At 40.5% G+C, this 27,889-nt stretch overlaps 1 protein-coding gene across 2 annotated transcripts; it reads right to left on the reverse strand.

Annotated features, from left to right (window-relative positions):
* ptprna (protein tyrosine phosphatase receptor type Na) lies at positions 1-27,889 on the reverse strand. 2 transcript variants are annotated; one of them, XM_049594726.1, is made up of 24 exons: positions 27,534-27,889; positions 23,541-23,591; positions 18,395-18,505; positions 14,372-14,489; positions 14,024-14,171; positions 13,557-13,752; positions 13,294-13,446; positions 12,993-13,118; positions 12,781-12,815; positions 12,438-12,694; positions 12,192-12,278; positions 11,983-12,062; positions 11,762-11,826; positions 7,619-7,828; positions 5,363-5,626; positions 5,103-5,250; positions 4,914-4,987; positions 4,692-4,769; positions 4,392-4,511; positions 3,886-4,052; positions 3,031-3,084; positions 2,805-2,869; positions 1,422-1,495; positions 1-1,068 (listed from the first exon to the last, which is right to left on the reverse strand). In XM_049594726.1, exons 1-24 carry the CDS (start codon positions 27,607-27,609, stop codon positions 997-999), a joined length of 2,829 nt encoding a protein of 942 aa, XP_049450683.1. In that variant the 5' UTR covers positions 27,610-27,889; the 3' UTR covers positions 1-996. The 2 variants fall into 2 exon arrangements, with proteins under 2 accessions (XP_049450683.1, XP_049450682.1); XM_049594725.1 differs by having other exon boundaries at positions 2-1,068; positions 5,363-5,629.

Here is a 27,889-nt window from a genome sequence, read left to right on the forward strand (position 1 = left end):
TTTTTTTTTTTTTAGTTTTTTTGCTGCATCACGTCACAAATTTATTCAAGTCAAGTCAAAAATACATTTTTATAGATATTTTGTATCTTGTCTGCTACATGAAATAAACACAATCATTAGGATGAATTATTTACATTAATCACAGGGTGGTACGCTGAGTAGGACGATAAAAGAACCCAAACAATGTTCCTTTGTGCGCAGAGGGTGAGGTGTACTTTGTGTTAAACGTACAGCATCCGTTACAAAAGGACCAGTGCTTAAAGCCAACAATCATGTTGTCAAGGCAGAGACAAGCCTCGCAGATAAAAACCTGCTGGAAATCAACACACACTAGACAGTAGCATACAGTATTCTGGTGGACACGTAACAACACACTCATAGAGTTAAAATGAATTGAAAATTTACTGGGTGTCAGTCTTAGAAATTTGATGAGTTTGTGAAGGGACTTGACATTATTTTAACATTAATCCAAGAAAATGTAAAAGAAATGTTAAATCATTTGTGATGTTGATTGATCATTTGACGTAATCAAGTCATCATGTCCAATGAAAGGGTAGATGGAATTACAACCATCAACAGGAGTGTATTCTGTCCTGTCAGACTCAGGCAAAAGTTAACATTGAAAGGGCATAGAATATTCAAGTTAATGTTTGTTTTTTTTAGATCACACTGATGGTCTCGTTGTTTAATTCGACAGAAACTTTAGGCAGCTAAAATCAAATTTGTGCCATGTTGGTTAAAAAAACCTGATCTTCTGTCCATATGTACATCCCGCCAAAATGAATTTAATCAAGTTCCAAAAAGTTGTAAAAACCCAGAGAATGAGTAGATGGTCAAATACTGCATGCTGAAAACAAGAGCAGTAACTGCTTCAAGTGTGGTAGAGCAAATTCTTATTTACAGTGACGGCCAGACATACATGACTGGATGGTACAGAGGTGTCCTCATGAGTACGTCTTTCTGTGCGCTTGTGCATGTCCTCACTGCGTCCTCAGCTCACTGTGGCAGGGCTTTCAAGATGGCATTCACCTCCTCGGCTACTGCTGTCAGCGCAAACTCAAACTGGTCCTGATCAGAGTGAGAGGCGGGGAGGAAAAAATAGAAAGATGGGAAAGGAAGAGGAAAGAGGACAAAGGGAAACAGTTGTAGTACGATGAACGTCATAAAAGTGCTCAAATAGTGCAAACCAGGGTCCTAACATGTCCCTGAACCCCTGAAAGTTTTTGAATTTGAGCAAAAAAAGTAGACATGGGTCATTGAAAGTGCTTGAATTGATATATTTTGTGCAAGAATAGAAACTGCGTGTTTGAGTCTTGAATTTCTGGGCATGCAGAGTCCTTGAAAAGTCCTTGAATTTGATGTTTAAGAAGGTGTAGGAACCGTGGCAAACACACACATGCGCGCACACACATTGGTATTACCTTGGAGCGGACCAAGCCAGGTCTCTGGTCTCTGATGTGCTCCAGTGCGGCTGCAATGTCGATCTCCTTCACTCCTAACAACAACAGGAACAGTGAAAGCATCACCACCACAGTTTCTTGAAGTACACTGATTTGGGGGTACAGAGGATATGAGCCGTCTCTTTGAATCCACTCTACTTTTAAAAAGGTAAATAGGAAAATAGGATTGACTGTGAAGATTTTAGATTGATCATGCATATTGACATATTACTATAAACCTTTATGGAACAACTGCCATATATAACACAAGTATTTATATATAACTTAGTGCGGAATAATAATTCAAAGCAGTTGGGGACAAGTTTCAAGTTTATTTCTAACAGAAAGGGATTTCTTGGTTATGGTTAAGAGGAAAACTTCTCCAACATGCAGATTCAATTGTCAGATAAGATGTATTATTATTAAAAACACTTTGACTATAGCCCCCTCTGCTGTCCACAATAGGTAACTGAGCTCCTATGAGCAAACACTCACTTAATTCCCTAACCCCAAACAGGTGACCTTGTTGTCAGTTTCAGAATGTTTAGGTACTGAATTTAACCCTATGTATTTGTGTGTGTGTGTGTGTGTGTGTGTGTGTGTGTGTGTGTGTGTGTGTGTATACTTTTACATGTTATATAGTGAAGACCAAAAACCTCACTTTTTCAAAGGCCTATTTAAGGGTTAAGACTTGGTTTTAGGATTCAGGTTAGAAGTTCAAGTAAGATTGGGGTTAAAACGCAGCATTCATGCTCTTAGGGACTGGTAGTATGGGAATACTTTAAAATGTCCTTTTATGAGTCTCGATATGGGTTGGAGGAGCCCCATGAACATACAATAATTTGAATTTCAGATCAAATCTGAGGGTACAGGGTCACTGCACAGGTTGGGCAGTGGGAACTTTATTTATCAACGATGCTCCCGTCCCCCAGGGTCTCCGCAGAAATAACCTGCTGACTGCTGATGAGATGTATGAGATAAATAAATAGATAAGTAGGTCCATGAATACATCAATAAATAAATAAATCAAACATTAAGTAGGTTTAATTATAAATCAGCTGAACTACGGCAAAAGGTCTTATAATGAGTGTTGAATTGAATTAAAGAAACTGATATAATGATGCATGTGTGGGATTAAAATCAGTTAAAAGTTATTGTTTATAATTATATACACAACAGAAACACAAAAAGGTAAGTGCTTAAAAGGTGTAAAAACTTAACTTAAAAGGGTAAAGGTTGGGGTGAGGCATTTAGTTGTGATGGTTAAGGGTAGGGTAAAGGGCTAGGGAATGCATTATGTCAATGAGGGACCTATTAAAGATAGAGGTACAAGAATATATGTGTGTGTCTGTGTGAGTGGCTCACCCTTTGCCATGCGGTTCAGTACCATGTCAATGAGGATGTACGTGCCAGTCCTGCCGGTGCCATCACTGTGTTAGTGACAGAGACAAAAAGGAACCAGTCAGTGCAAGTGTTTTACCTCAACCTGCTGTCCAAAGACATATCATTCATAAAAGTCAGATTTCATTATTCTACAGATTCTAGTTTTGACAGAAATCTACACTGATAGAATCATCATTTTATTTTTTACCCGCAGTGCACGATGATCGGGCAGGAACGACCTCTGTAGCATTTATTCACCTTCCTGAAAAACAGGAACAAGGGACAGCAGAGAAAGAAAGGAAAACAAAGAATAGGGAAAAAAGGTTTATTATAAATTATCATTATAAACTTTGCTTTTGAAACTAACCTTGGTCACATATTTAATGAATATACATATGAATATACTCTTTTGCAGCTTCAGGTACTTGTGGGTTGTGATTCAAGTAAAGGCAATGAGAGGAAAGCAGAATGTGACCAATGATGGAAAGGGTGGAAAGGTAAATAACAGGTGAAAACAATACGATATTAGATACTGGATGACAGGACAGGAAAAAGTGGAGACTGCATGAGGTGTTGGACGACAGTGACATGGTAAAACAGGAAAGAATAGGTGAGGAGAAAGCCACAGATTCACTGTCCCTCTTGCAGTAGCCAGTCACACCTGCCAATGCTCATTTTTGTGACTATGCAACTGGAGCCAGAGTACTAGCTGCAAACCACAAAAATGACACTGGGAGATGTTAAAATACAAACCTATCAACCTGCACACTGGGAGAGAGGGAGAGAGACAGAGCTAAGGTGACGGATGAGGTACGACATGTGGAACACACAGTGAAGAATGACTGGGAAGACTAGAAACACAGAAAAAATATGGATGTGATGAAGGCGAGCAGGAGGATTCAAACCAGTGACCAGTGGGTCATTGCAACATCACACACACTGCAATCTGACCACCTGCTTTGCTCCATTTTGTGTTTACTGATTGTTGCACCTGCTGAAATCAAGGGCACACGTGGGGACAGCCTGTGTGTGCGTGTGCATGTGGAACCGTGCAGCTTCTCACCTGCGGAAGTCGAGCAGAGGTCGCGTGGAGGTGGGGATGCCGTCAGCGGGCCAGCTCAGCAGGTGAAACTGCGTCAAGGTTCTGGTCTCCTGCGTCTGGACATTTTTCAAGTAGAAGCTACGCACCAGGAAGTCCTTACACCAGATGTGCTCTGACACCAGGTTCACCTGATGAACACGAAGAGACAGAGAGGGAAGGAAAAAGAAGGAGGAATGGCAGACAGGAAAGAGATAAGAAGAGGGCAAACATTCATGTGAACCTAAAGCACCTGGGTGGTGTTTGTGTAATTACAATCACTGCCAGAAGGGGGAGACAAAAGCTCTGCACTCCAGCTTTAAATATACATTTCTAACAAATAGCCCTGCCTCTCTTTTGTACATGTGTACTTAATCTAATCCAGGGAAGCTGTACCTATTACACTGAATATTCGTAATGAAAAGCATATTATTAAAAGACGCTGTGCTAAATGTGGAATTAAAGGTCGTGAGTTATGACAGGAAATTAACCTCATAAATGTGATAGAGTGACGAGCCCTCATCAGGCCAGTAGCGCTCGCACTGTTTCTCTCCATCTTCCACCAAAGCTGTCATCATCACGATCACTGTGCAGCCGTTCTCCCACACCATCTGTGGGATTGCGAAAACACACACACACACACACACACACACACACACACACACACATACATGGATGTATACACACATATTTGATTGCTACATTAAAATAAATCTGTAAGTAACGAGGCAGATTTCCTGCTCTATTTTGTCACTTAACATCAAGTAAATTGGGAGTAAGAGAAAACTGACCTGCCAGAAATCAGCGACAGTGTGAGCCAGTGGTCCCTGTGTGGCGATATAAGATGGCTGGCGAGGGTCATGATCAAACTATGGGTGAAAAAGGAGACAGAAGAGGGCAGAGTTCTTTTAAGGTTTTCCTGCTGAGGATCCTCAAACAGATATGAGTTACAGCAAAGGAGCAATACACTCCTATACAGTTATTTTATTAGGGGATACATCATCAGTTCTTACAATGATGCTGGCGTTGATGTAGTCTTGTTTATTGGGGTTTACTTCAGTCTTCAGCTTCACCCGAGAGTGATCGTCTGTAACAGAAAACAGGAATGCATCACTGAATGAATGAGTAAGCAGGGTGATCTGTGACTGATAAATACATGACATCATCACAGGGAGAAAACAGTGACACATTGATGAACTAACAGGGGAGGGATTCAGCATGTCTGTTTTTGTCCATGTTGCTTGGGAGCTGAGCCACAGCCACCGAACTGGGTTCAGCCTGGTAGGAGCACAAAGCCTCCCACTCCCTCTGAAGGCGATCTTTATTACGCAGGTGATCCTCCATATAGGCCTGACGGAGAAATGACAAGCAGATAAAGTGTAGGAGGTTACCATCTGAGAGCACAGTAAGAGATTCCTTTGCTACACCATTAAGGACATGTTCTCTTCACTGTGATACACACCAGTATCATGTGACCAGTGGAGATGTCCATGTTCGACTGGGCCGGCTCTTCGCTCCAAGATGGGGTGGAGCTGTGGGTGGAGGACGGGCTGTGCTGGGGACCGTCGCTGAACTGGGAGGAAACACTGCTGACGCGGGAAGTGTCCGTACCTCTTCGACCGCCAGCACCCGTGCCTATGGCGGACCCCGCCATGCCACTGCTCACCCCACCCACACAGTCCTGGCGGCACAGAGAGGATTTGGATGCCATGTGCTGCCGACATAGCTCCTGGGTGGAAAGTAAGGAGAGAGGGGGCGGTACAAAGGGGGGGAAAAGGTAATTAATTGATGAAAGGGCTGCAACTATACATTTGTATCAATATTTATTGATTGAGTAATTAGTTACAGTAAAATTTAGTGTACTAAATATGACAAATACATCAAAATGAATGCCTTTTATTAAGGCATAGCTTTTTAGTATTGATGACTACTTCTGATCATTTTAGCATTAATAAGAGCACATTACACTTATTGCATGTATGTATATATGTATAACCTGTACTCACTCATCTGCCTGATCTAAAAGACATTTCTTTATTCTAACCTCATATATATGCTCTAAATAACAATTGTAAATTGACACATATATTGCCCTTTTGACCACACAAAATAAGGTTTCTAATACTTTTCCAATCCATTATATCAGTGGTTCCCAACCTTTTCTTTAAGATGTACCCCGCATCCCTACCTGATGAACTCAAGTACCCCTTCATCAACACCACCCATCAGGTTCTAAATGTGTTCATTTGAACCCGATGCATTAACTGGATAGTACTGAACAAACACTGTTTACAATAAAACAATATCTTAAAATATTATTGAAGTATTTTTTTCATTCAAAGTAACTGTCAGTGTTTAGGTTAGTTTACATTTGTACTAGTGGCAGAAGCTAGACATTTAGCTACATCAACCATTTAGCCATCACTTTTACAGATTTATGGGAGTTGTACGGTTCCCCTGTGTAAATCCTCATTTGGACAAACAGCTTGTGTGTAATTTTACCAACAGAACTCAAATTTGATCCTGATTTCAATCACTTTAAACTCAAACTGAAACAGTTTTTGAGGAGGAATCAGTTATGCAGTCATGAATAATCTGGTGCTTCCTGTTCTATGGTGCTAATTATGTAGTGCAGTTTGTGTCTTGTATTATTTGTACTTTGCACTGTCACTTGCGTTTTGTTTTTTTTTTGTTGTTGTTTTTTTTTTAAAGACATTTTTTGGGCCATTTTGCCTTTAATGGACAGGACAGGTAAGTGTGAAGGGGGGAGAGAGAGAGAGGGGATGACATGCAGCAAAGGGCCACAGGCTGGACCTGAACCTGGGCCGCTGCGGCAACAGCCCTGTACGTGGGGCACCTGCTCTACCACTAAGCCACCATTGCTGAGTCTTTTTTATCTTGAGGCCCAGCTAGAGACAGGCTTTGCAAATTAGCTTAGGCTATAAATGTATTTATAGTATGTATGCTCCATACTCGTCCCTATACAAATAAACATTAATAAATAATAAACTATTGCAACTGCACATTCATTAATTTTGATAAACTCTCTCTGTTAGTCATCCATTACTTTTACTAGCTAACTATTTGAACTTTATACTGATAATTTTTAGCTACAAAGCTACATTTTAAGGTTTCACACAATACCTTTAGCAAATTGTGTATACATCTTTGCTAACTATTTTTCAAGCACTCTCAAATGCAACACATTTGGTTCAAGTTACAGCTGACTCAATATATTGACATATATATTCTTTATGTTTTCAGTTGGGGTTGTTTGTCTTTTGGTTTGTCCATTTGTTTGCAGGACTACAGAAAAAAACTACCTGCCTATTTTTCATGAAACTTGGTGGACGGGTGTAGCATGGGCCAAGGAAGAACACATTAAATTTTGTGGTGGATCTGAATCACAGGGTGACCACACAAATTATTTTTCACCTTTGTTAACATTGCAAAATAGGGCATCTGGCCTTGGTGGAGGTCTGTGCTTTCTGAGTGCCCTTCTACTTTTTTAATCAAATTGTTATTTAATTTATTTTCAATTAGTTGATCTACACCACAATATTTCCATGTATACCTGGTAACTGCAGAAGTACCCCTGGTTGGGAATCACTGCGATGCACCACTGAGACATTGACACCAAGGTAAAAACAAACAAAACCTCTGGGACGTTACATAAAAGGGCCTTTCCTCAGTCCTGAATCTCGTCATGTTGCCTTACCTGGTAGTCAAAGTGTGTCTCTGCTCCTCCCTCTGGCCCCAGTCCAAGCTTGCCATTGGCCACTTGCTGAGCATAGTGCCTGAGACAAGCTACGGCCATGGCCAATACCAGCACGCCTCCTACGACTGCCATGGAAACAAGGGTGATGATTGTGCCGCTGGAGCCCTGGGAAACCCTGGATACCTGAGGGAGACCCCGTGCATCTGTCCTCTAGGGAAAAACACATCACAAGGAGCGGTGAGTAAGATGTGAAGGAACACAAAGAAAACATATTATTATCGCACCAAAGTGCTACCTACATGTGTTGACACACATTTCGCCTTTCGAGAGCAGCACACGCGAGCCAAGCAACCCCAGGGAATCTACCCTCACCACTGAAATTCAAAGGTCACTCAATTCAATTTAACACACATTTGTTTTCTGCGTAAGTGTATATGACAGCAAGGTGTGCTCAGTGAGAGGCTGATGTAGAGAGAAGTCGAGGTAGTATGAATTGGGAACCCACTAAAAAGACAACAGAGGCTCCATGGAGGTCAGGGAACCATGATAAAGTACAAGCCACACATCCTTACTGTACATTTAGATCGCCACTGTTTGTCATTCCACCTTTTCTTTATCTTCTTTATATCTTTCAAAACTGCTTTCACTATGCTATCCAGTGCCCAGTACAGCAGAGGGAAATTTAAAGGTGTAGGTGTAGAGTCATGTTTTTCCACAGCCACACACTTTGTCACTGAATCACCACTCTCTCAAAATGTCACTCAAGATAAGAAATGCAAAATTATGTAAATAAACTGACCAACCTCAAGGGAATAAAAATTATTTCCAAATCAAAAGGTTAAAGTAAACAGAATACCTGAACACAAAAAAACTGCTATTTCATCAAACAGTACATTCCAGCTTTAGTATCACAGCTGTTTATCTTTTAAAACATCATGTAGCCTAAATGTCTAGTGTGTAGGGTTTAGTGGCATCTAGTTGTTAAACTAGAACTAAAACTTCTCCAGTGTGCGAAGTGTTTAGGACAAGTGGGAACCTCCAAGGCTGAAAAATGAAGCCAGTGCCGAAGTGCCAAAAACTGCAGTTCATCAAATGGCCACTTGAGGCTGGCTCCAAAACAGAGTAAATCCCTGTAGACAACCGTGCTACAATGCCTGACGTTACAGCAGAAAAAAACATGTTTACAGCCTGGTACAAAAATCAGTTTTGGTCTATAGCTAATTTCGACATCCATGACAACAGTACAGGGGTAAAAAAAAAAAATATATATATAACTCATAACTCAGGCCCAAACTTACGCATAACTAAGGGCAGGGCCGCTTGACTGACAGGCTGTCAGGGAGGTGTCGCTATACTCTGTGAGTTAGTTCCACCCCTTGCTCTTCCACAGCACCACCTTCTTGTCCAAAAGTGGTAACATATGGCTCCATAAAAACTAAGGTGGCAACAACCAAAATGCCAAACTCAAGGCTTCAAATGGAAGTACACAAACAAATGGGTCACATCACAGTAGCTACATCCATTCTTTTTACAGTCTATGGTTGGTGGCTGACGCATAACGGCACTATCTAGAGCAATTTGATTTTCCCCGTTTTGGGCCACTCTCTGGGAAAGGACCAAGCCCCCAGAAAATGTGTTAGGTTTTGAAGCCAAATTTTGTAGTGGCCAAACACTGTAATTGGCCCTGTGGCCCAAAAGGACACTTTCCCATTGGCTTACATAGCAAGAGATGCCTGTGAATCAGTGTATATATTTTATTTTGGGGCTTACAACCCTTGTGACATAACTTCACTATAGGCATTTGATACATTTGGTCAGATGACATTTGGAAAGGTTACAAGAGCTGTGGATTGAAACATTTTATCCCAACTCATTTTCAGGTGATTATAAACTAATAAAAACATTGTTATGATTATTAAACACTATTTCTCCCGAAAGATGCCTCTGAATCCTTCACACTAGACCTTCAAATTAGTATACAAATCATGCTTCCATTTTAATTGAATTGACTGAAAAGATAATGAAAGAATATCTGAATGAATTAACCCGAATTGACACACGTTCCATTAATTTATTATCTCCAGGCCTGAATTCAAGCGTGTGTGTGTGTGTGTGTGTGTGTGTGTTTTACTCTGATATTAAGTCTAAATGGGAATTTTTGTTATCAGTCCATTATAAACAAAGTGTGAGATGCTGGCGATGATTCAGAAGCCTGGAATCAGGGCTGTTTGTGTGAAGAGCGAATAATGAGGTTAATGACACCTGTGACTGTTGCCATAGCACCTGGGATCTGGGAGCCACAGTAAGGGGTGGGGGGGTTGGGAAGATGAAGCACCATGGCAACAAGTGAAATGATGGTTGTAATGAGGTGTTGACTCACTGATTTGCTCTTGCCACTTGCCCTCCAGGTTGCACGCACTCACAGGGGTTTACGCACACAGACAAACACCCACACACAATATGATTACAGCACAGCAAGTGAAGTGGTGGACGGAAAACAAGCTCTATAATGGAGATGGATGCACTGCCTTTGTCTTTGTCTGCATCGTGGTACAGCACAGTACTCATAAGGTCATATTTCTTAAAAAAAAAAAAAAAAAAGTTGAGCTCATTTTTTTTCACTGACTTCACTGGTATTTGATGATGAAGCCAACTATGGAGCTAGTTGCTGTGTAGCAGATATTTGTATATCCTCTTATTTAGGATTGTGTGTAACATGTCGAGTATAGTAGGGTTACTATGTGTGAAACACACCACACTTGAACCAGTTCTTAATCCTGTGCATCAAGTGTTGATTTGTACTGGTTTTCCTCAACACTAACACACCGAATCATTTCACAAGCAACAATCTCATAGTATAAGTAATATGGCCTGATATAAATCATTTAAAGGGACAGTTCACTTCAAAATCAAAAATACATATTTGTCCTCTTATCTGTAGTTCTATTTATCAGTCTAGATTGTTTTGGTGTGAGCTGCTAAGTGTTGGAGATATCACCCGTAGAAATGTCTGCTTTCCCTCCAATGTAATGGAACTAGATGGCACTCGGTTTGTGGTGCTCAAAGTGCCAAAAAAAAATACATTTGAAAAACTCAACAGCAATGTCTCTTTCCAGAAATCATGACACGTTTACTCAAGATAATCCACAGACCTTGTTGTGAACAGTTTCATGTAGGAACGATTTATTTTCTACTGAACTAAACCCACTAACCGTATCACTACACAGAAAGAAGTGTGCATGTACTGCCAGCTCAAGTAGCACCACTGAGCTAACTAACGTTACAGCTCAGCAGCCTGTTCTCGTCGAATGCCGCCACTTTGTCAGTGATCTTAGCAACAAATATGGCGCACAAAGGTACCTTTCATGGCAGTATGATACATTCTGGGCAGCGGCAGTTGTCAATGTACTGAACTCATCAAATACTGTCGCTTTGTCAAACACCAGTGCACAAAGGCTATGCATCAGCTCAAGCAGAGGAGGATGCTATTATTGTTTATGTCTCGTGCGCCTCTCATCCATGAGTAGATGCACACTTCCTTCTGTGTAGTGATATAGTTGGCATGTGTAGTTTGTCAGAAAGAAAATAGTTCCTACATGAAACTGCTCACATCAAGGTCTGTGGATTATCTTGAGTAATTGGGTCATGGTTTCTACAAAGAGACACTGATGTTAAGTTTTCCAAATGCGCTTTGAGCACCACAAGCCGAGTGCCATCTAGTTCCATTATATTCAGCAGACATTTCTAACACGCTGCAACTCACACCAAAGCCATCTAGATTGATAAATAGCACTACAGGCAGGAGGAAAAATATGTATTTTTGATTTTTGGGGTGAACTGTCCCTTTAACATCCCAATAAGACACAGAAAGAAGCCACTCTGTAGCACCATGAAAGCCACTAATTAAATAAGGTAGATCCATAAAAATATACAGCAATGAGCTGATGGTCTGTCGGGAGTCTAATTTGACACTAGCAAGTCTGATCATCTGTCAAGCTACGGCCCATAAGTGAATAAATCGCAAGGAATTCAGAGGAGTGAATATATCTCTGTTGCCTTGACAACTGCTCCATATGCCACTGATAGGAGGGTCACAAAGGAAATTTTCCTTGGAGGCTAAGTGAGTCGGTGTGTATCAATTACCTCTCCCACACCAGTCTGTACAATCTTCAGCCCTGTCTCAGACTCCAGGAAGTTCTTTTCAGACACTGTCAGGGTGGAAAAACAACAACAACATTTATTATCGATGTGAGAAAAATGCACAGTGTGTGAGCAACAGTACCGTGCGCCCACGTGTTTTTCGCCTCATGCTCGTGTGTACGTGTGGGTAGGTAGGTGTTCTGTTGTCTGTTTTGGAAGCTCACCAGCTTTAGCAGCCACCTCTGCAGCCGTCATGTTGTGTTCATTCTGGCGGATACGGAACGTCAGCGCAGGGCCCACCACACTGGCAGCACAAAACCACAGGGTAACACATGTTGGATGCTTGTAAACTGTGATATATGTTTTATATCATTGTTTTGAGTAAAATAGTTACAACTCTTTCACACACTGACACACATAATGGTGGGGTTACCTGATGTTGATGAAGCTGCTGGTTGTCAGGTGTATCTTATCAGCCAGTAGCTCCAACAGCTTCACGCCATCATACAAACTCAGAGGACTACAAATGGAAAACATTATTATCCTCTTTGGAAACATCGTGTTTAATAAGTGTCCTATTTGCTGCTCTTTACTGGCAGTTAATATTGTCATAGTGATTTAGTGCGGTTTATTTATAACAAACAGAAGAACTTAAAGCTCAGTTAAATCAAGTGCTAACCTCTGATTGGTAACAATGTACCCATACTCCTCCTTGGCTCCTGCACCCTCGACCAGTGGTGGCCCCTGCTCCCTCAAGCCCTGTCCAGCTTCAGCAGGAGCAGCCTGTGGGGGCTGGGAGGCAGATGCGGAGAGGCTGGCGGTCTTGGCTGGAGGCGTAGCTCGGACTGTGGCGGAGGAGGGGGCAGGAGGGGCTTCAGGGGGACCGGCGATAGGGGCAGGCTTACGTGAGTCACTGTCTGTTTTTAACAGTTGCATCTAAGGGGGGATGGGAGAAGACCTGTCAGGGATACGAGTGTGTGATTGCTTTGTGTGAACACTGCTGACAATGGATGCTGACATACCTCCTTAAGGGTGATAAGGTCTTTTTCAATTGGATCTGTGTTGAGAAGGACAAAGTGATGGTTTAAAACAAGTGTCAGCTATCAAGATGTGATTCATATTTGGGATATTTATAAGATTTTCCTCCAAAATTACATGCCCACCATCTTAAAAAGCAACACTAGCTTTACAAGCAGCAGCTCTATCTCGAAATTTAACATGACTGAAAGACTACCTGTTTTGTCTGGGGCCCGCATCAGCTGCAGAATGAGGGCGAGCTTGTAGAGCTGCTCTTGACTGAGCTCTCTGGGATCAACTCCGTACCTCTGCAAGACTCCTGACATCCTCTGGAGCAGGCCATCTAACACAGGATACCAACATTATATCTTCGCACTGTGCAGCTGAGAAAATGGATGGATGCTCTGTAGATGCACACTGTAAGTTCGCCTTTAGCTCGAAACTGCTGAGGCGTTTCTTTACATTTGTTGCAAAGAAATGATGTAATAAATCATGTAAATTAAATTCCTCTTTCTCACCATTGGTTCCTGATGGAGTGCTGATGTCCTGAGGAACCTTTTTATTCTGCTGCACTTGTTGTCTGCCAGCAGTACCAAGTCTCTCCTGTAGGGTGTAGTCTTCCACATAGTCCACTGGTATCTCCAGCTCAAAGTCCTCATAATAAGGCAGACCTGCGCATGGCGTTATGTTTAAGAAACAGCTTATATGACTATTTTTTTTGGGCCAAACTGTTTTTTCTTGTGTGTTTTATTTTGGAAAACAGACTGACAGTCCTGTTTACCTGCAGGAGCCATGGAGGCAGCCCCTCGGTGGCGATAAGAGGGCTGTGCGGATGCCAGGTACAATGACAAGGCTTCCTGTAGCACCTGCCTGTCACGCTCTCGCTCTCTCTGATTGGCCTGGGACCTTGAAGAGGGGCGGGCATAACCGCCTGCTGCTCCAATGAGTGATCTCTCGATGTCATCTTGATATCTATGCTGGAATTAGGAGAGGTTTTAAATTGATTTAGCACTGTATGCATGCATGGGTGATATCTACATCTTCACTGCCATATTCCTTAAATTTATATTTGTGTTTTCTCTGCTTTGATGACTCTATAATATATATTATATATATATTATCTTTTAAAGCAGGTTTCTGATGTATTTACCATGACTGTAAAGTTCCAGAATGACATACAATGATACAATGTGTGTGTGTGTGTGTGTGTGTGTGTGTGTGTGTGTGTGTGTGTGTGTGTGTGTGTACCTGGTGGTATGTGTACGGGTCCATGGAGGCTGTCTGCATACGTAGCGGGGACTGAGGAGGCTCGACAATCATGTAGTCCACATAGTTGCCACCAGGAGGTGCAGACCCAGATTTAGAACTATGGTGGTGGGGGATGTTCTGTTTGGACCTGGCAACCCAGAAAGACACAAAAACAGGATTAGGATGGATATGCCAGGGTTGAAAGGAAGGAAGGATAAAGGAACAGATCCACGGGGAAATAAATGGTGACTCAGGGTGAAAGGAATGAATGGCTCTGGCTCCTTTGACTCGTGTGTTTTGTGTTAAAGGTGTATCCTCACTGAATATCACTAAGTAGTGAATACTCACGGAGATGAATGCGAAGAGGAGGAAGAGGCGTTTGGCTTGGAGGGGTGGGTGGTATGGGGAACTCTTTTCAGCTCCTTTGATAAAATGTGCTGGGTGATGTCGTCTTGCCAGGAAAGACCTGCGCGCGCGCACACACACACACACACACACACACACACACACACACACAGCAATTAAAGAAGCTGAGAGTGGGAGTGGAAGACAGAGGTGTGTGTGGAGAGAGAGATTCTCTGAAATCAATACGGTTTCGAGTTGTGTTCAAGTACTTGCAAAACTAATGGATTTTTGTGGTGGTGTTTACTGCTAGCACACTAGCATGCTAACTGAAGATGGTGAACACGGTAAACATTATATCTGCTTGACATTAGCATGTTAGCAATGCCATTTTGAGCATGTTAGCATTTAGCTCACTTGTGTTGTATGTTGCATGTATATGCCTCACAGAAATGCTACCATGGCTGCAGAGTGTTGTTGTGTTAAAAAATATTTTATTTTGTAATGACTTTCCACTGACTGTATTTAACTGACACAGGCTGATAGCAGACTGAAAATTAAATTCTGCACATAGAATATAAAGTGAATAGAATAAACTGTTAAAGGGATAGTTCATCCCAAAATCAAAAATACATTTTTTTCACCTTCCCCACAGTGCTGTTTGTCAATCTAGATTGTTTTTCTGTGAGTCACAGAGTGTTGGAGATACCTGTCTTCTCTCAAATATAGTAGAACTAGATGGCACTTGGCCTTTGGTGTTCAAAGCACCTAAAAAATACATATGAAAAACTCAACAGCAATGTCTCTCCAGAAATTCACAACCTGATTACTCAAGATAATCCACAGACCTTGTTGTGAGCAGTTTCATATAGGAGCTAATTTCTTTCTACCAAACCAACCTTGTTACTATGGGGTGCCGTTTGTAAAGTGTCTCACGCTGAAAATAACATCAACATTTTGCCACATTTAGCTTCAAACAATGTTTAAAAAAGTATTGTGATTTTTTTAACGTCACCTTTTACCACATTTACAGCAATATTTGTTAACTTAGAAATATATTAAATAGTTAAATCTAAATATTAAATGTGGCACCTAAATGTTAAATGTTAAATCTAAATATTAAATCTAAATCTAAATCTAAATGTTAAATCTAAATGCTAAATCTAAATCTAAATCTAAATGTTAAATCTAAATATTAAATCTAAATCTAAATCTAAATGTTAAATCTAAATGCTAAATCTAAATCTAAATCTAAATGTTAAATCTAAATATTAAATCTAAATCTAAATCTAAATGTTAAATCTAAATGCTAAATCTAAATCTAAATCTAAATATTAAATCTAAATCTAAATCTAAATGTTTTGGGTGAAACTAAATATTTAGCTAATATGCAAATTCACACTGCCGGTCACCGGAAGTACCAAAATAAAAGCTCGAGATGGTCAGACTGTTTATAGAATCAAATAACGAATTAATACCAACTTATCGGGGGAAATGGACACTTGAACATACATTAGCGTGATAATAACTACCTAAAATAACAAGAAACGTGTTTGGAGAAATTTTATTTGACGTGTACTTTGAGTTGTTAGTGTCCCTTCAGAGGGGCTAACAACCATTAGCTCTTAGCCCTGTTAGCAGTGTCTGTAATGACTCATTAACTCTTAAACGGTCCGTGAAAAAAATATTTTTTCCAGCGGATGTCTTAGTTACAACATGATTGAGCTAGCAAAGCAGTTTTGTGTTGCGATGTGTGGTATTTATTCAGTTTTGGGAAATAACGATGTCTAGAAAGCACCAGAGGACGCAGCAGCAGCAAAACTATAAGGACGTCAACTGATAAATGTCTCCCATTGTCGGATACGACATTAAACTACTCAAGTTAGCTCAATCATGTTGTAACTAAGACATCCGCTGGAAAAAATATTTTCTTCACGGACCGTTTAGAGTTAGTGAGTCATTACAGACACCGCTAACGGGGCTAACAGCTAACAGTTAGCCTCGCTAATCTACGATAACCATGTTATTAATTTCAGACCGTGATAGTAATGTTTGTTCAGTCATAGTGTTTATAGGCTTCACAAACACCAGATTAGTCTAAACGGTGATACAGTGACGTGAAAAACGTGAGATGTGCATATATATATGTTGCTAAACCCCGCTGATCTTCTACCCGGAAGTATTTGTAAACAACAAGGTGATTCCCTCAGAAGGGACACTAACAGCTCAAAGTACACATCAAATAAAATTTCTCCAAACACGTTTCTTGTTATTTTAGGTAGTTATTATCACGCTAATGTATGTTCAAGTGTCCATTTCCCCCGATAAATTGGTTTTAATTCGTTATTTGATTCTATAAACAGTCTGACCATCTCGAGCTTTTATTTTGGTACTTCCGGTGACCGGCAGTGTGAATTTGCATATTAGCTAAATATTTAGTTTCACCCATAACATTTAGATTTAGATTTAATATTTAGATTTAACATTTATATTTATATTTATATTTATATTTAGCATTTAGATTTAGATTTAATATTTAGATTTAACATTTATATTTATATTTATATTTAGCATTTAGATTTAGATTTAATATTTAGATTTAGATTTAATATTTAGATTTAATATTTAGATTTAGATTTAATATTTAGATTTAACATTTAGATTTAGATTTAGATTTAGCATTTAGATTTAACATTTATATTTAGATTTAGATTTAATATTTAGATTTAACATTTAACATTTAGGTGCCACATTTAATATTTAGATTTAACTATTTAATATATTTCTAAGTTAACAAATATTGCTGTAAATGTGGTAAAAGGTGACGTTAAAAAAATCACAATACTTTTTTAAACATTGTTTGAAGCTAAATGTGGCAAAATGTTGATGTTATTTTCAGTGTGAGACACTTTACAAACGGCACCCCATATGTTACTGCACAGATGGGAGCGTGCATCTACTCTAAGGGGCCTTACATATGCCACGTGTTTTGCGCCCTGAAATTCATTGTTTTGAAAGTAGACACTCAGCAAGCGCGCTCCTTCGGTAAATATCGGGCAAATATGGAACAGTTGATCATTTTAGTGCAGAGCTGCCAGAGCTTTACATCTGTCCCACGGATAATATGCCCACACACTTATAAACAGCACCTGGATCAGCTCTGCACTTTGGTACCTTGCTTGTTGAGGCTGCTTAGCAACCTAAATCCTTCCTTCCATCCTGACGAAGATCCATGTGATAGAAACGTTGATCTTATATAATAAACATTTGAGGAACTGCAACAGTGTGCGGACTTCACCCCTTTTTAAAAAAAAAAAAAAAAAAAAAGTCTGTTTGCTTGTTGGTCCTGTACCTGTAATATCTTGGATGTGCGTGCTCTACCCCACTTTGTGCTTAGCAACCTAAGTCACAACCTGCTGCCGTGCACAAAAATAGGCACAAAAGTAGTGTCACCGACCTCACGTTTCCCAGGCAGTTAAAGACGCGGCATGTGTGCGACCCCACAGACAAGAGGCTCGTGACAGCGTGAAATGTAAACATTAATGCTTGCTTTTGCACTGTGATTTGGTTGGTGGGAGAAGTTTGGTAGAGAGAAAATAGTTCCTATATGACCCTGTTTACAACAAAATCTGTGGATTATCTAGAGTAACAGGGTCATGATTTCTGGAAAGACACATCGCTGTCAAGTATTTCAAATGTATGTTTTTGGAGCTTTGAGCACCACAAGCCGAGTGCCATATAATTCCATTATATTCCAGAGAAGGCAGACATTTCCACAGCTGATATCTCCAACACTCTGCAACTCACAACAAAACAATAAAGATGGATAAAGAGCACTACAGGTAAGAGGGAAAATATGCATTTTTGATTTTGGCGTGAACTGTCCCTTTAAAATGACCCTTTTGGCTACTACTGTTGCCTAAATCTTTGACTTTCTTCACAGTTACGTAGAAGCGATGAGGTTTTCCCTCTCATAGTTTTAGCTTTGTCAAGGAATGCTATTGATATGTTTTTCATGAATGATCTCACCGTGCATCATGAGCTGTTTTAGGACTTCCTGCATCCTCTTCAGAACTGGAACTGACACCTGGTACTGGACCAGATCCTGCTTGGAGCTGCGACACTGACCAAACAGCCCATCTGGAAGGAATGCACACACAAACACACACAAATAATGTTTAACTCTTATTTTCCAAGTTTGAACATTTGAGATTTCTTTTAAAACTTACTTCTGCAACACTTTTATTAGCTCAGAGGCATTGTTAATGTAGTAACACCTGTCCTTTCATACTATGACGAATCAAAATGCCTGCTGTAGAAAAGGCCTTCAGAAAGCACAGTCTGCACAAACAAATTTAACAAGCATCAATTGAAGTTTTTATTTTCTCCGATTTTTATCAAAAGAGCACAGTTTCCCGTAAATATTTCAGTGAAGCTGCCCTTGACGTATGGTTCAGTACTTTGCGATACTACCCGTACTTCTTATGGTAGCCCACACCACACTAGCCCACAGCCGTGAGTCATAGTTTTAAAGTGCAGCCCACGCACTTATACTGCTTGTCACTGCTTTTGACACTGTCAGTGTGTGTTTGCTGTAGAACATTTCCTTTGAAAATAGTTTCCAACCTGCAGGCAGCCTCATAGCAACAGGAATAATGATAGCATTTGCTCAGTGTTCTGTGAACTGTTCTCATATCTTGATCATGAATTAATCCATATTTTGGATATTAAATTCTGCACAATGTGTCAGTCTTAGCTCACACAATGTCATGCATGCAGTCTAAGCTTCCTGCTGTTGTCCTACATAATGACGTACATTGAGGCATACAAGAGTTCACCCCCTTTAAATCAAATTATTATAATTTAATAACTAGTTTGGACCTAAGCCATGATGAAAACTGTCCGGGGAGAAGTCCACTACACTGTATAGGCTAAAGAAATGCCTTACTTTATGTAGAGCTATCATTATTGATATTAAATGACCTGTGTTTTGACTCTGAAATCTCAGTGAGTAAAACTGAAGATGTTTCTGTAGACGAAGATCAGTTTGCCACGTGATGGGTATGATGACAAAACAGAGCAGACTACGTGTTATCTGGCGCACTGATGAGTCACCACAGTCTTTCACTACCCCGGCTAAATCTCACACAACCCGACCTGCCACAGTGAAACGGTAAATTGTTGCACTGAACAGATCAGTGAGGATTAACGTGTTTATATGGACACAAAATGCTATAGAAAACAGCACTGCTTATTTTTTGCCATCCGATGTATTGAAGAGTTAGTAGACATGTTTAACTCCTTCTAGGTGGGTGGGTGTATGATCAGGTCAATGTCTTAGCCTCTTGCTAGTGTTATGATGCAACCAAGTTGATCCGTAGTCTGAAAGAGATGCAGAACAGTGGCAAGACATACAGATATAAACTATTTTCCATCCTAGTCTTTAAAAACCAAAAATCAAATTACAAAGAGTTGATTTTGGTGATGTGATATGACACAGGATATTGTACCCCGATGGTGAATTTCACCAGTGGGCTAGAAATACAGTAGCTTGTCGTATTCCTGGTGGTGAACTGACTGATGACAGAGAGCAGAGGAACATGAGGAGGAGGACATGGAAGACGAATGGAGGGAAGACAGCAAACTGCATGGCTTGATTGGATTGGGACTATTTCTGGAGCTGGGGTTATTTCTGTGGGTATCACTTTTGTGCAGGGAGTGTACAGTAGTATTGAGTGTTGGACGGGGAGGTATCTGTTACATGTGAGAGGGAATGAGAGAGAAGTTTGGCTGAAATTACCTCACTTTAAAAAATGATCATCGTCAAATTAATTGTGATGACAAGCACAGTTGAGAATTCATCGTAAAGTCATAGGAACCCATTCAAATGGTCTTTTTATTTATTTCATTATGTCTGCTCTTACTGATATCCATTGAAACCTTTCATGATCTCATAGGCTTGCCCGTTTACTTTCATGGAGCACCACACACATGTGCTGCTACAGTAAGGCTATTTTTGACAGTCCCTCTGAACCTTCTCTACCCAAACGGCTACCCAGACGGCCTGTTGTTCATTTATCTGGTATCCCCCAAGTCAGCACCTCAAGGAGCGGCTGATGCCACGCCTGTGCACACGAGATATAAATCATCTGGATGAGATGTTGTTGCTTCAGTTAAAGGGATACTTTGCCAATTTTTAACCAGCTTTGTGTCATAATAATGTGGGTAGCATGTGTAAATTAACTACGGTAAACTTCCCTCCATGTTACAGGCATAGACACAAATAGTGTTTCTCAAAGTCAAGGATCCTTTCTTGGTAGGACGGGTCCTTCCGAGGAAGTATCCTGTAGAGGCAAGATTGCCCATCTGTCTCTCTCTTAAACTCAGACCAAACACGGATGAGACGTCAGAAATTGGCAGTGTTGATCAAACATAAACCAAGTTTCTGTTACCCGAAACATGTTTTTGTGCACTGCTTGGCTGTAATGCAAGAGTTTGGGAACAGGAAGTGGGCGCCATACTTTTTCCTGGTTTGTAAAAACAGAGGCTGCGTTACTGAGTTGCCTCTTTCTCAACTAAAATGTTTTCAGAAACAAATCGTAGTGTAGCGTTTGACTGTAATTAAAGATCATTTGTACCTGCTGGCTGTCATATTGTTTCCTGTGTCAAAACAAATCAAGTCACCCAACATAGTAAGCGTTGCAGTGCATTCTGGAAGTTGTAGGGTTTCTACCTTTTGAGCAAAAACAAATGCAACAGCCCTTTTCCTGTCTTCTAGCACCAAATCCTTCCTACTGCACAGATGGCCTAGTTCTCTCCAGCAGTGAAATACTTTTTAATTAAGACCCAAAAGAGTCTAAATGTTTTCAATTGATTGTAAAGTTGCTCCTAGTTGCCTCATACAGTCAAGCACCACTTTGACCTTTTCATTTAAATGCAACACAGTAGCTGCTCATTCTTTATGTGGGAGACGTGTGTGTGTCTGTGGAGACTGGTGGTGGTTACGCTCTCTGTGAACTTTGATATTTTCCTCCCACAAGCAGGGGGGTGGTAGTGTTTGTTGATGTCTAACAATTGCTTTGATTTACATCTTATTTTGCATTGTAGCTACTGTAGATACCCATCGGAAGTACAGTGACTTGGTATCCCCTAGGTATGCACCTTAAGGAGCAGCTGGTTGACAAGGTCAGGGTGCTATGCCTGTGCACACAGAACTCAGGTGACACTGTATGACCTTATTCTGTCTAACGCAGGCCTCACACACTAACACACTCTACAGGCTTACTAGGGAGATACCTGTTAAACAAGAAAACCTGACCTTGGTCCATGTATAAATGGCCCTACACAAAGAGGCCAATGACATACAGCTCCACCTGCGAGTGTCTTTAAGAGGGCTGAACAGAGGAGGAGCCTTTTGTCCAACACTGCACACTCTGTTACTTCTATCAAATGTATAGAAACTGTGGACATCAACAGCCTGAAAAACTCCTTATCTGCCTGGCAAACAGCCAGCCACATCCTGTCACACACGCAGATAAACAACTGCTGAGAGCATCTACGAGATGCTGAGCGTTACATTTAGCACCAAGACATGCAAGACACAATCCATCTTCCCTTTCGCTAGTGGAAGGCAACAGAAGCCACTTTATATTTCAGACAAATGACTCCTCAAGGGACGATTGCGGATGCACCACTGCCCTGACAAAACCTTAGAGGACACTATAAAACATTAGTGCTGAGTTAAAACTAACTTTGCAGACTCAAAAAAAAAAGTGTTTGCTTCAATTCAAAGACTCACAGTTGCTGATTATGTAGTGCTTGTTTTTTTAAGCTGAACCAGAAGGCGTACTCCTTTGTTGGCAGAGGCTTGCTGTCTCGTGTACCGGATCAGTCTCCACATCACTCAACAAAGAGAGATGAAATTGACATTGATCCTGGTACGTCAACAAACAAGTCTGCTTCGAAAAAGTTGGAGTGACGGAGTGGTTGGATTCATACTGGTAACATAATGACTGCTGGATTTGCATTTGAAAAGACTGACAAAAAGAAACAACAACATTTCAAGTATGGTTACATGTTTTTTTTAAATACAGTATGATTTAGCAAACTTGCGACAAGCATTATCCAACAAAGTAAATTAATTCACTCACAGACAGGTAACAGAGATGCATTTGGTTTCAGGGGGCCAAACTAACCACAGACAGAAGGTATAAATCATTCGGATGAGATGCCATTGCTTCACTTAATTAAGACCCAAAAGAGTCTGAGTGTCTCCAATTGATTGTACCGCTCTCCTAGTTGTCTCATGCAGTAAAACATATCCTCAACCTCTTTTGAACTCAACACAGTAGCTGCTTATTCTACATGTGGGAGACCTGTGTGTATCTATGGAGACTGGCGGTTGTTATGCTGTCAGTGGACTTTAATATTTTTCTCCCACAAGCTAAAAAAATTAGGTCAATTAGTATTTGTTGATGTCAAACACAGGGCTGATTTTGCTCTGTGGGTGTCTTAAAGAGGACACAATCAGAGAGACAGAGAGACAAAGGGCTCATCTCAACCCCTCAGACTAACAACCTTTAAGCAGTCGTTATTTTTTTCTCTCCTCAGACCCACAGATGTGCACAAAAACAGCCCTGCGTCTGCTCCTGAGCTGCAAGTACGCCGAGCCATTTTGTATTCTGTCCAATGGCTGCTGGTGTGCGTAAGTGCAATTTCCACAGAGAAGTGCGTAAGTGTGCGTCAGTGACTCATCGCTGTATTAGCACAACAACTGTGGGGGTGTCGACCTCACGGTGATGTCAGTGTTGCCATGGAGACAGCAGAGCGGGGGAGGGGCTTAGATAAAGGCAAGGAAAGGGAGAGGGGCAGGTGACGGTGAGAGATAGACACATGGGGCTGACAGAGGAAAAATCCTTGACTTGTGTTTGTATCTTTTCACACACTGCCTTTGTATAAGTGCCCTCCCAGTGACGTACAGTGTGTGTGTGTGTGTGTGTGTGTGTATGTGTGTGTGTGTGCAAGGTTTATAATTTAATACACTGTAGAGATACAGAAATATTAAGGAGTATTTTTTAAAAGTTTAGCATTTAAGTTCAAGAGAGATCATGTTTGATTGTGTGTGCACGTGTGTGTGTGTGTGTGTATAGTATGTGTGTGTGTATGTTGTACTCACCGTCTGAGCAGAACTGATCCCTCGTGCACAGTTTCCTCTCAAACAGGCAGCCTGAGGTAGAAAGACAAAGAGAGGGGCTAACAGGTACTCAGAGTACAAATCTTTCACGGCAATTTCCATGACAACGCCTGCTTTAACTCACATTTAGAATGTTGAAATGAGAACACAACAAAGTAAGCTTAGCCCTGGCTTACTCATTATAATCAACTTCAAATGTACTGCACAGCGGTTACTAAAGTACACGCGCCGTCTTTTATATTTAAATGCTACCAGTGTCAAAGCCAGCCTACGCTCCACTTATCGTTTAAAAGACTTTGGTGTAATTGCACAAGGACTTTTTAAAAGCCCCAAGTACCCGACTAGTGTTATTCATTAGCATAAAACCCACAACTTCAACTTCAGCAATGCAAAATTGCCTTTTTTGGCATTTGAATAATTTTGCTCCTGCAGACATCAGCAAAATGTGTTACAGGTGGAACAGGCTATCAGTGTTTCTACACATATCTTTGATAAGAATGAGTGAAGATAAAACATTTATTTAACATTTATTAGACAGACACTAAATTTGGACTACACTGGTAACTGCTTTCTAATTAAACAGTGTTGCCACTAGTATTTTTGCGAAATCCTGTGCATGTCATTTTTAGCTGTTCCACTATTTTTTTTATTTGCGGGTGGTGAGTAAGACCTTGGAGGGCACGGAGGTGTGGGAAGGAGCAGGTGGCTGACGATAGATAGGAGCGTAACACAGCCGAATATGCAGGGTTAGTCTGTCTGTCTTTCTCTTTCACGTCACAGCTCCTTTTTTTTACCCCTATTTAGGATCAGGTTTTGTCTCTGTTTGCACGTGTAAGACAGAAATTAGGGAAAAAACACTAAGAAATCTGCATGTGTGTGAGGAAATGACAGATGCATCCCAAACTAGTATCAAAAATGAATAGCAAAAGATGACAGAATGGGTGGATCTGTGAAGTTAATGTTTACCTGAGCACAAACACAGAAAGAAAAGACTGAAAATGATTTTCTCCATCTTTAATTGAACTGACGCAGAACCTAACAGCAATTTCAGTGACTCACCTCTTCTTTCTTTGAAGAGAAACACACACACACACACTGTGCACACACAGTTTCAATTCCTTCTCAAACTGCTCACTTTGAAACTTGAGGCTATATTTTAATGGCAACGAAAATTTAATATCATGTTAAATTATTGGGAGCAAATCTACTCTCAGTCTTACACACAAATGTGACAACTTCTTAAAAACACCAACAGAGTGTCCAGGGGCTGTTTTGCACAACAACATTCTCCCACAGACCTAGGCTCTAAAATCTGTGGAAGGTTAAGCGAGCCTTCATGTGCCTCTGAAATAATGAGGCATCTGAGTAATTGTAGCATGTGGGGGTTTGAAGAGGGACTGACACACACATCATCACAGTGTTGACAGGATATTATGCATGAATGCTAGTCCTTGTCATCAAACACTGATTAGCTGTCCAGAAAAGGGCATATGGTGGTGTTGAGCCAACAAGCAATATGGAGCTGAATCCAAGAAATAAATGGCAAAATATTGTTTATTTTTTGTTTATTTTCAAGGGTTTAAAATTTGCTTCCATTTCTGAATCATGTCTAAATTTCCCACACAATCTGGTTTGGTAAATAAATGCAACATTGATGAAGAATTTAACATTACAAACAGTTGAGCTGGTAGCAACAGCAACAACAATAATTATTTTTTTTGTAAGAACAATTTCATTCAAAATTGTGAATCTTAAAATAGCACAAAGGTTCCAGTGAACCTCCTAAGTCTGGTGAGGAACATTAAGGGAAACCTGACCTATAATACAGTGTTTGTCACAGCATCAGGACGTCCGCCCGTAGGGAAACAGCGGGCTGCTGAGACGTCGGCCTTGACATAAACATCACACAGGCTGCGTGAGGATGGACAGTCGCACATATGGATGGACAGCTAATCAAATGAGCAGATGGATGGATGCATGTGTGAAAGAAAAGAGGTGGAAGCAAAGAGGCGCTAATGGATGAATGGACAAAGGGAAGCAACAGTGGTTTCTCTCCATGGTGCTGAAGTCTCAGGCACTCGCAGAGAGGTTTCCCATTGAGCTGACCATTTGTTCACTGTTAGGGTCTTTTAAATATGATGTATGACTCCTAATGGAAAATATGTGCAATTTTATTTTTGTTTTAAAGTATTTTATGTTTCTGTGGTGTTCAAAATAGTGGTTTTAACAATATGACAATACAGAAGACACATTTGAGGGTGATTTGAAATATTTAATTCGCAGTTCATCAACTTCTAACATCCTTTGCTGTTAAAATTAGCTGCTTTCGATGCTTAAAATGAATTGAAATGAATTGTTACAAAGCTGCTAAATGCATCACATCTGGGTGGTGACACTTAGATGATAAAACTGGAGCAATAAAGCAAAATATACCTTAAATAATTCAAATTACTTGATTATTTTTTAAGCTGCAACAATTAACTGACTAATAAATTGGTTGTCAACTATTAAATTAACTATCAGCTAATTAGATAATAAATTAATTGGCAAAATTCTCTGACCACAGCTTCTTAAATGTGAATATTTCCTGGTGTCTTTACTCCTCCATGGCAGTAAACTGAATATCGTCAGCTTGTGGACAAAACAAGGCATTGGAGGACGTCATCTTTGGCTTTGAACAACACTGAATGACATTTTTTTTTCCCCTTACCATTTTCTGACATTTTACAGCTCAAACAAATCAAGAAAATAATCGGCAGGTTAATCACTGGCGAAAATAAACACAATTTGCCCTAATTTATAGAGAACAGGGTGGAGGGGAAGTGATGGGGGTGGTAAACCTTCTGTTAGAACAAAACCCTGCTCACTTGTTTTTGTCGGAGACAACCTGAGGGAGAGAATAACATTTGGCCTTTCTGAATCTCAGTCTGTATTACTCACTGAATTCACATATCTCCACCTACACATGTCAGACAGATTGTGTTTTTAAAACACTGGGGAAATAAACAATAAAACTATCTTTACAATAAAGTACACAGAGGGGTGTAACAATTCACTTGTTGCATTATTGTGTCAATTAAAAATTATGCCAGTGTAATGCATCGATCTACAAAAAGAGAAATAATGAAATCCCTCTGTCTTTTGCAATAATCAATATGAATTTGTTAAACTGAAACTAGTGCTGCTGCCATATTCAATAACATAGTCAATAAAACAGCAGCTTCGACTGATGAGAGAGAGAAATATGTGGTTGACAGTGCTCAGGCATCAGTGAACACATTTTTGAGATGTAGAAAAAAAAAAAATCACTGAAGTCACTTATATGCAGCCTGCAGTGCATCTCTCATTCTGTTTACCGTAATCTGTCCTCAGTGTCTCTTATTTTATGTTTAAAACATAATCATGCTGTCTACTTTATTTTTATCATGTTCTATGGGCTCATATTTCCCCAATAACTGGATGTGGTGTCTCTCCTGTTTTCTTCTCCATAATAAAGTGAAGGACTGAATGATAACATAATGCCAAAAACAACATAAGGAGTGTTGGTTGCATCAAAATTCACAATGATCCCAGGCTCTACAAGAAAAAGAAATCCACTAGACTCAGTTTTCCCTGACACTCTTTGCATCCTCCATCTCCTTTGCCTCAGTTTAATCTCATTATTATCTCATTTATCCACATAGTCCATCTCTCTCTTCTCTTCAAATGATGTACAGTTCAGTTTGACAGAATGCCACATAAGCACAGATATTCTGTATCTAGTCTGTGCTGGAACATTACAGGATAGTGATAGCGATGCCACAGGGGATAAAGTATCAGATGAGATCACCGTAAAGTCATCAGCCACTTATAGCCACACCGTGTACCTGTGGGAACATTACAGGAAATGACCGCGTGTTTTTTTTTCTGATAAGCACCGTGCCATCACCACCACCATCACCACCACCACCACCATCATCATCATCATCATCTTACCGTATTTATCTGAGATTGCCGGGTGGCACAGCACGGTCAAAAGGAGCAGAGCTCGCCATGGCTTAAGGTGTTGCATGGTCCTTTGGAGCCTCCCAGCAGCGGAGGAGATGCTGAGAGAAAGATGCGGAGTCCCGATGCGCTTTGCTCCGTCTTTTAAATCCCCATCATTTTTAAACGAGCCGCAGCCAGCGTCGACAGCTCACTCACATTGCACCCAAAGAGCCCATGTGACGGAAAAATAGAAATGAATGGCTGAAAAAAAAAAAACCCTAATTCCTCACGGTGAAAGGGCGGGGCGTGAGGATGGGGAGGAGGATGTGAGAGCGCAACGTGCTGTAGTATGGCTGGACTCAGGG

Source organism: Epinephelus fuscoguttatus, linkage group LG13, assembly GCF_011397635.1.
Source record: "Epinephelus fuscoguttatus linkage group LG13, E.fuscoguttatus.final_Chr_v1".
Lineage (NCBI taxonomy): Eukaryota > Metazoa > Chordata > Actinopteri > Perciformes > Serranidae > Epinephelus > Epinephelus fuscoguttatus.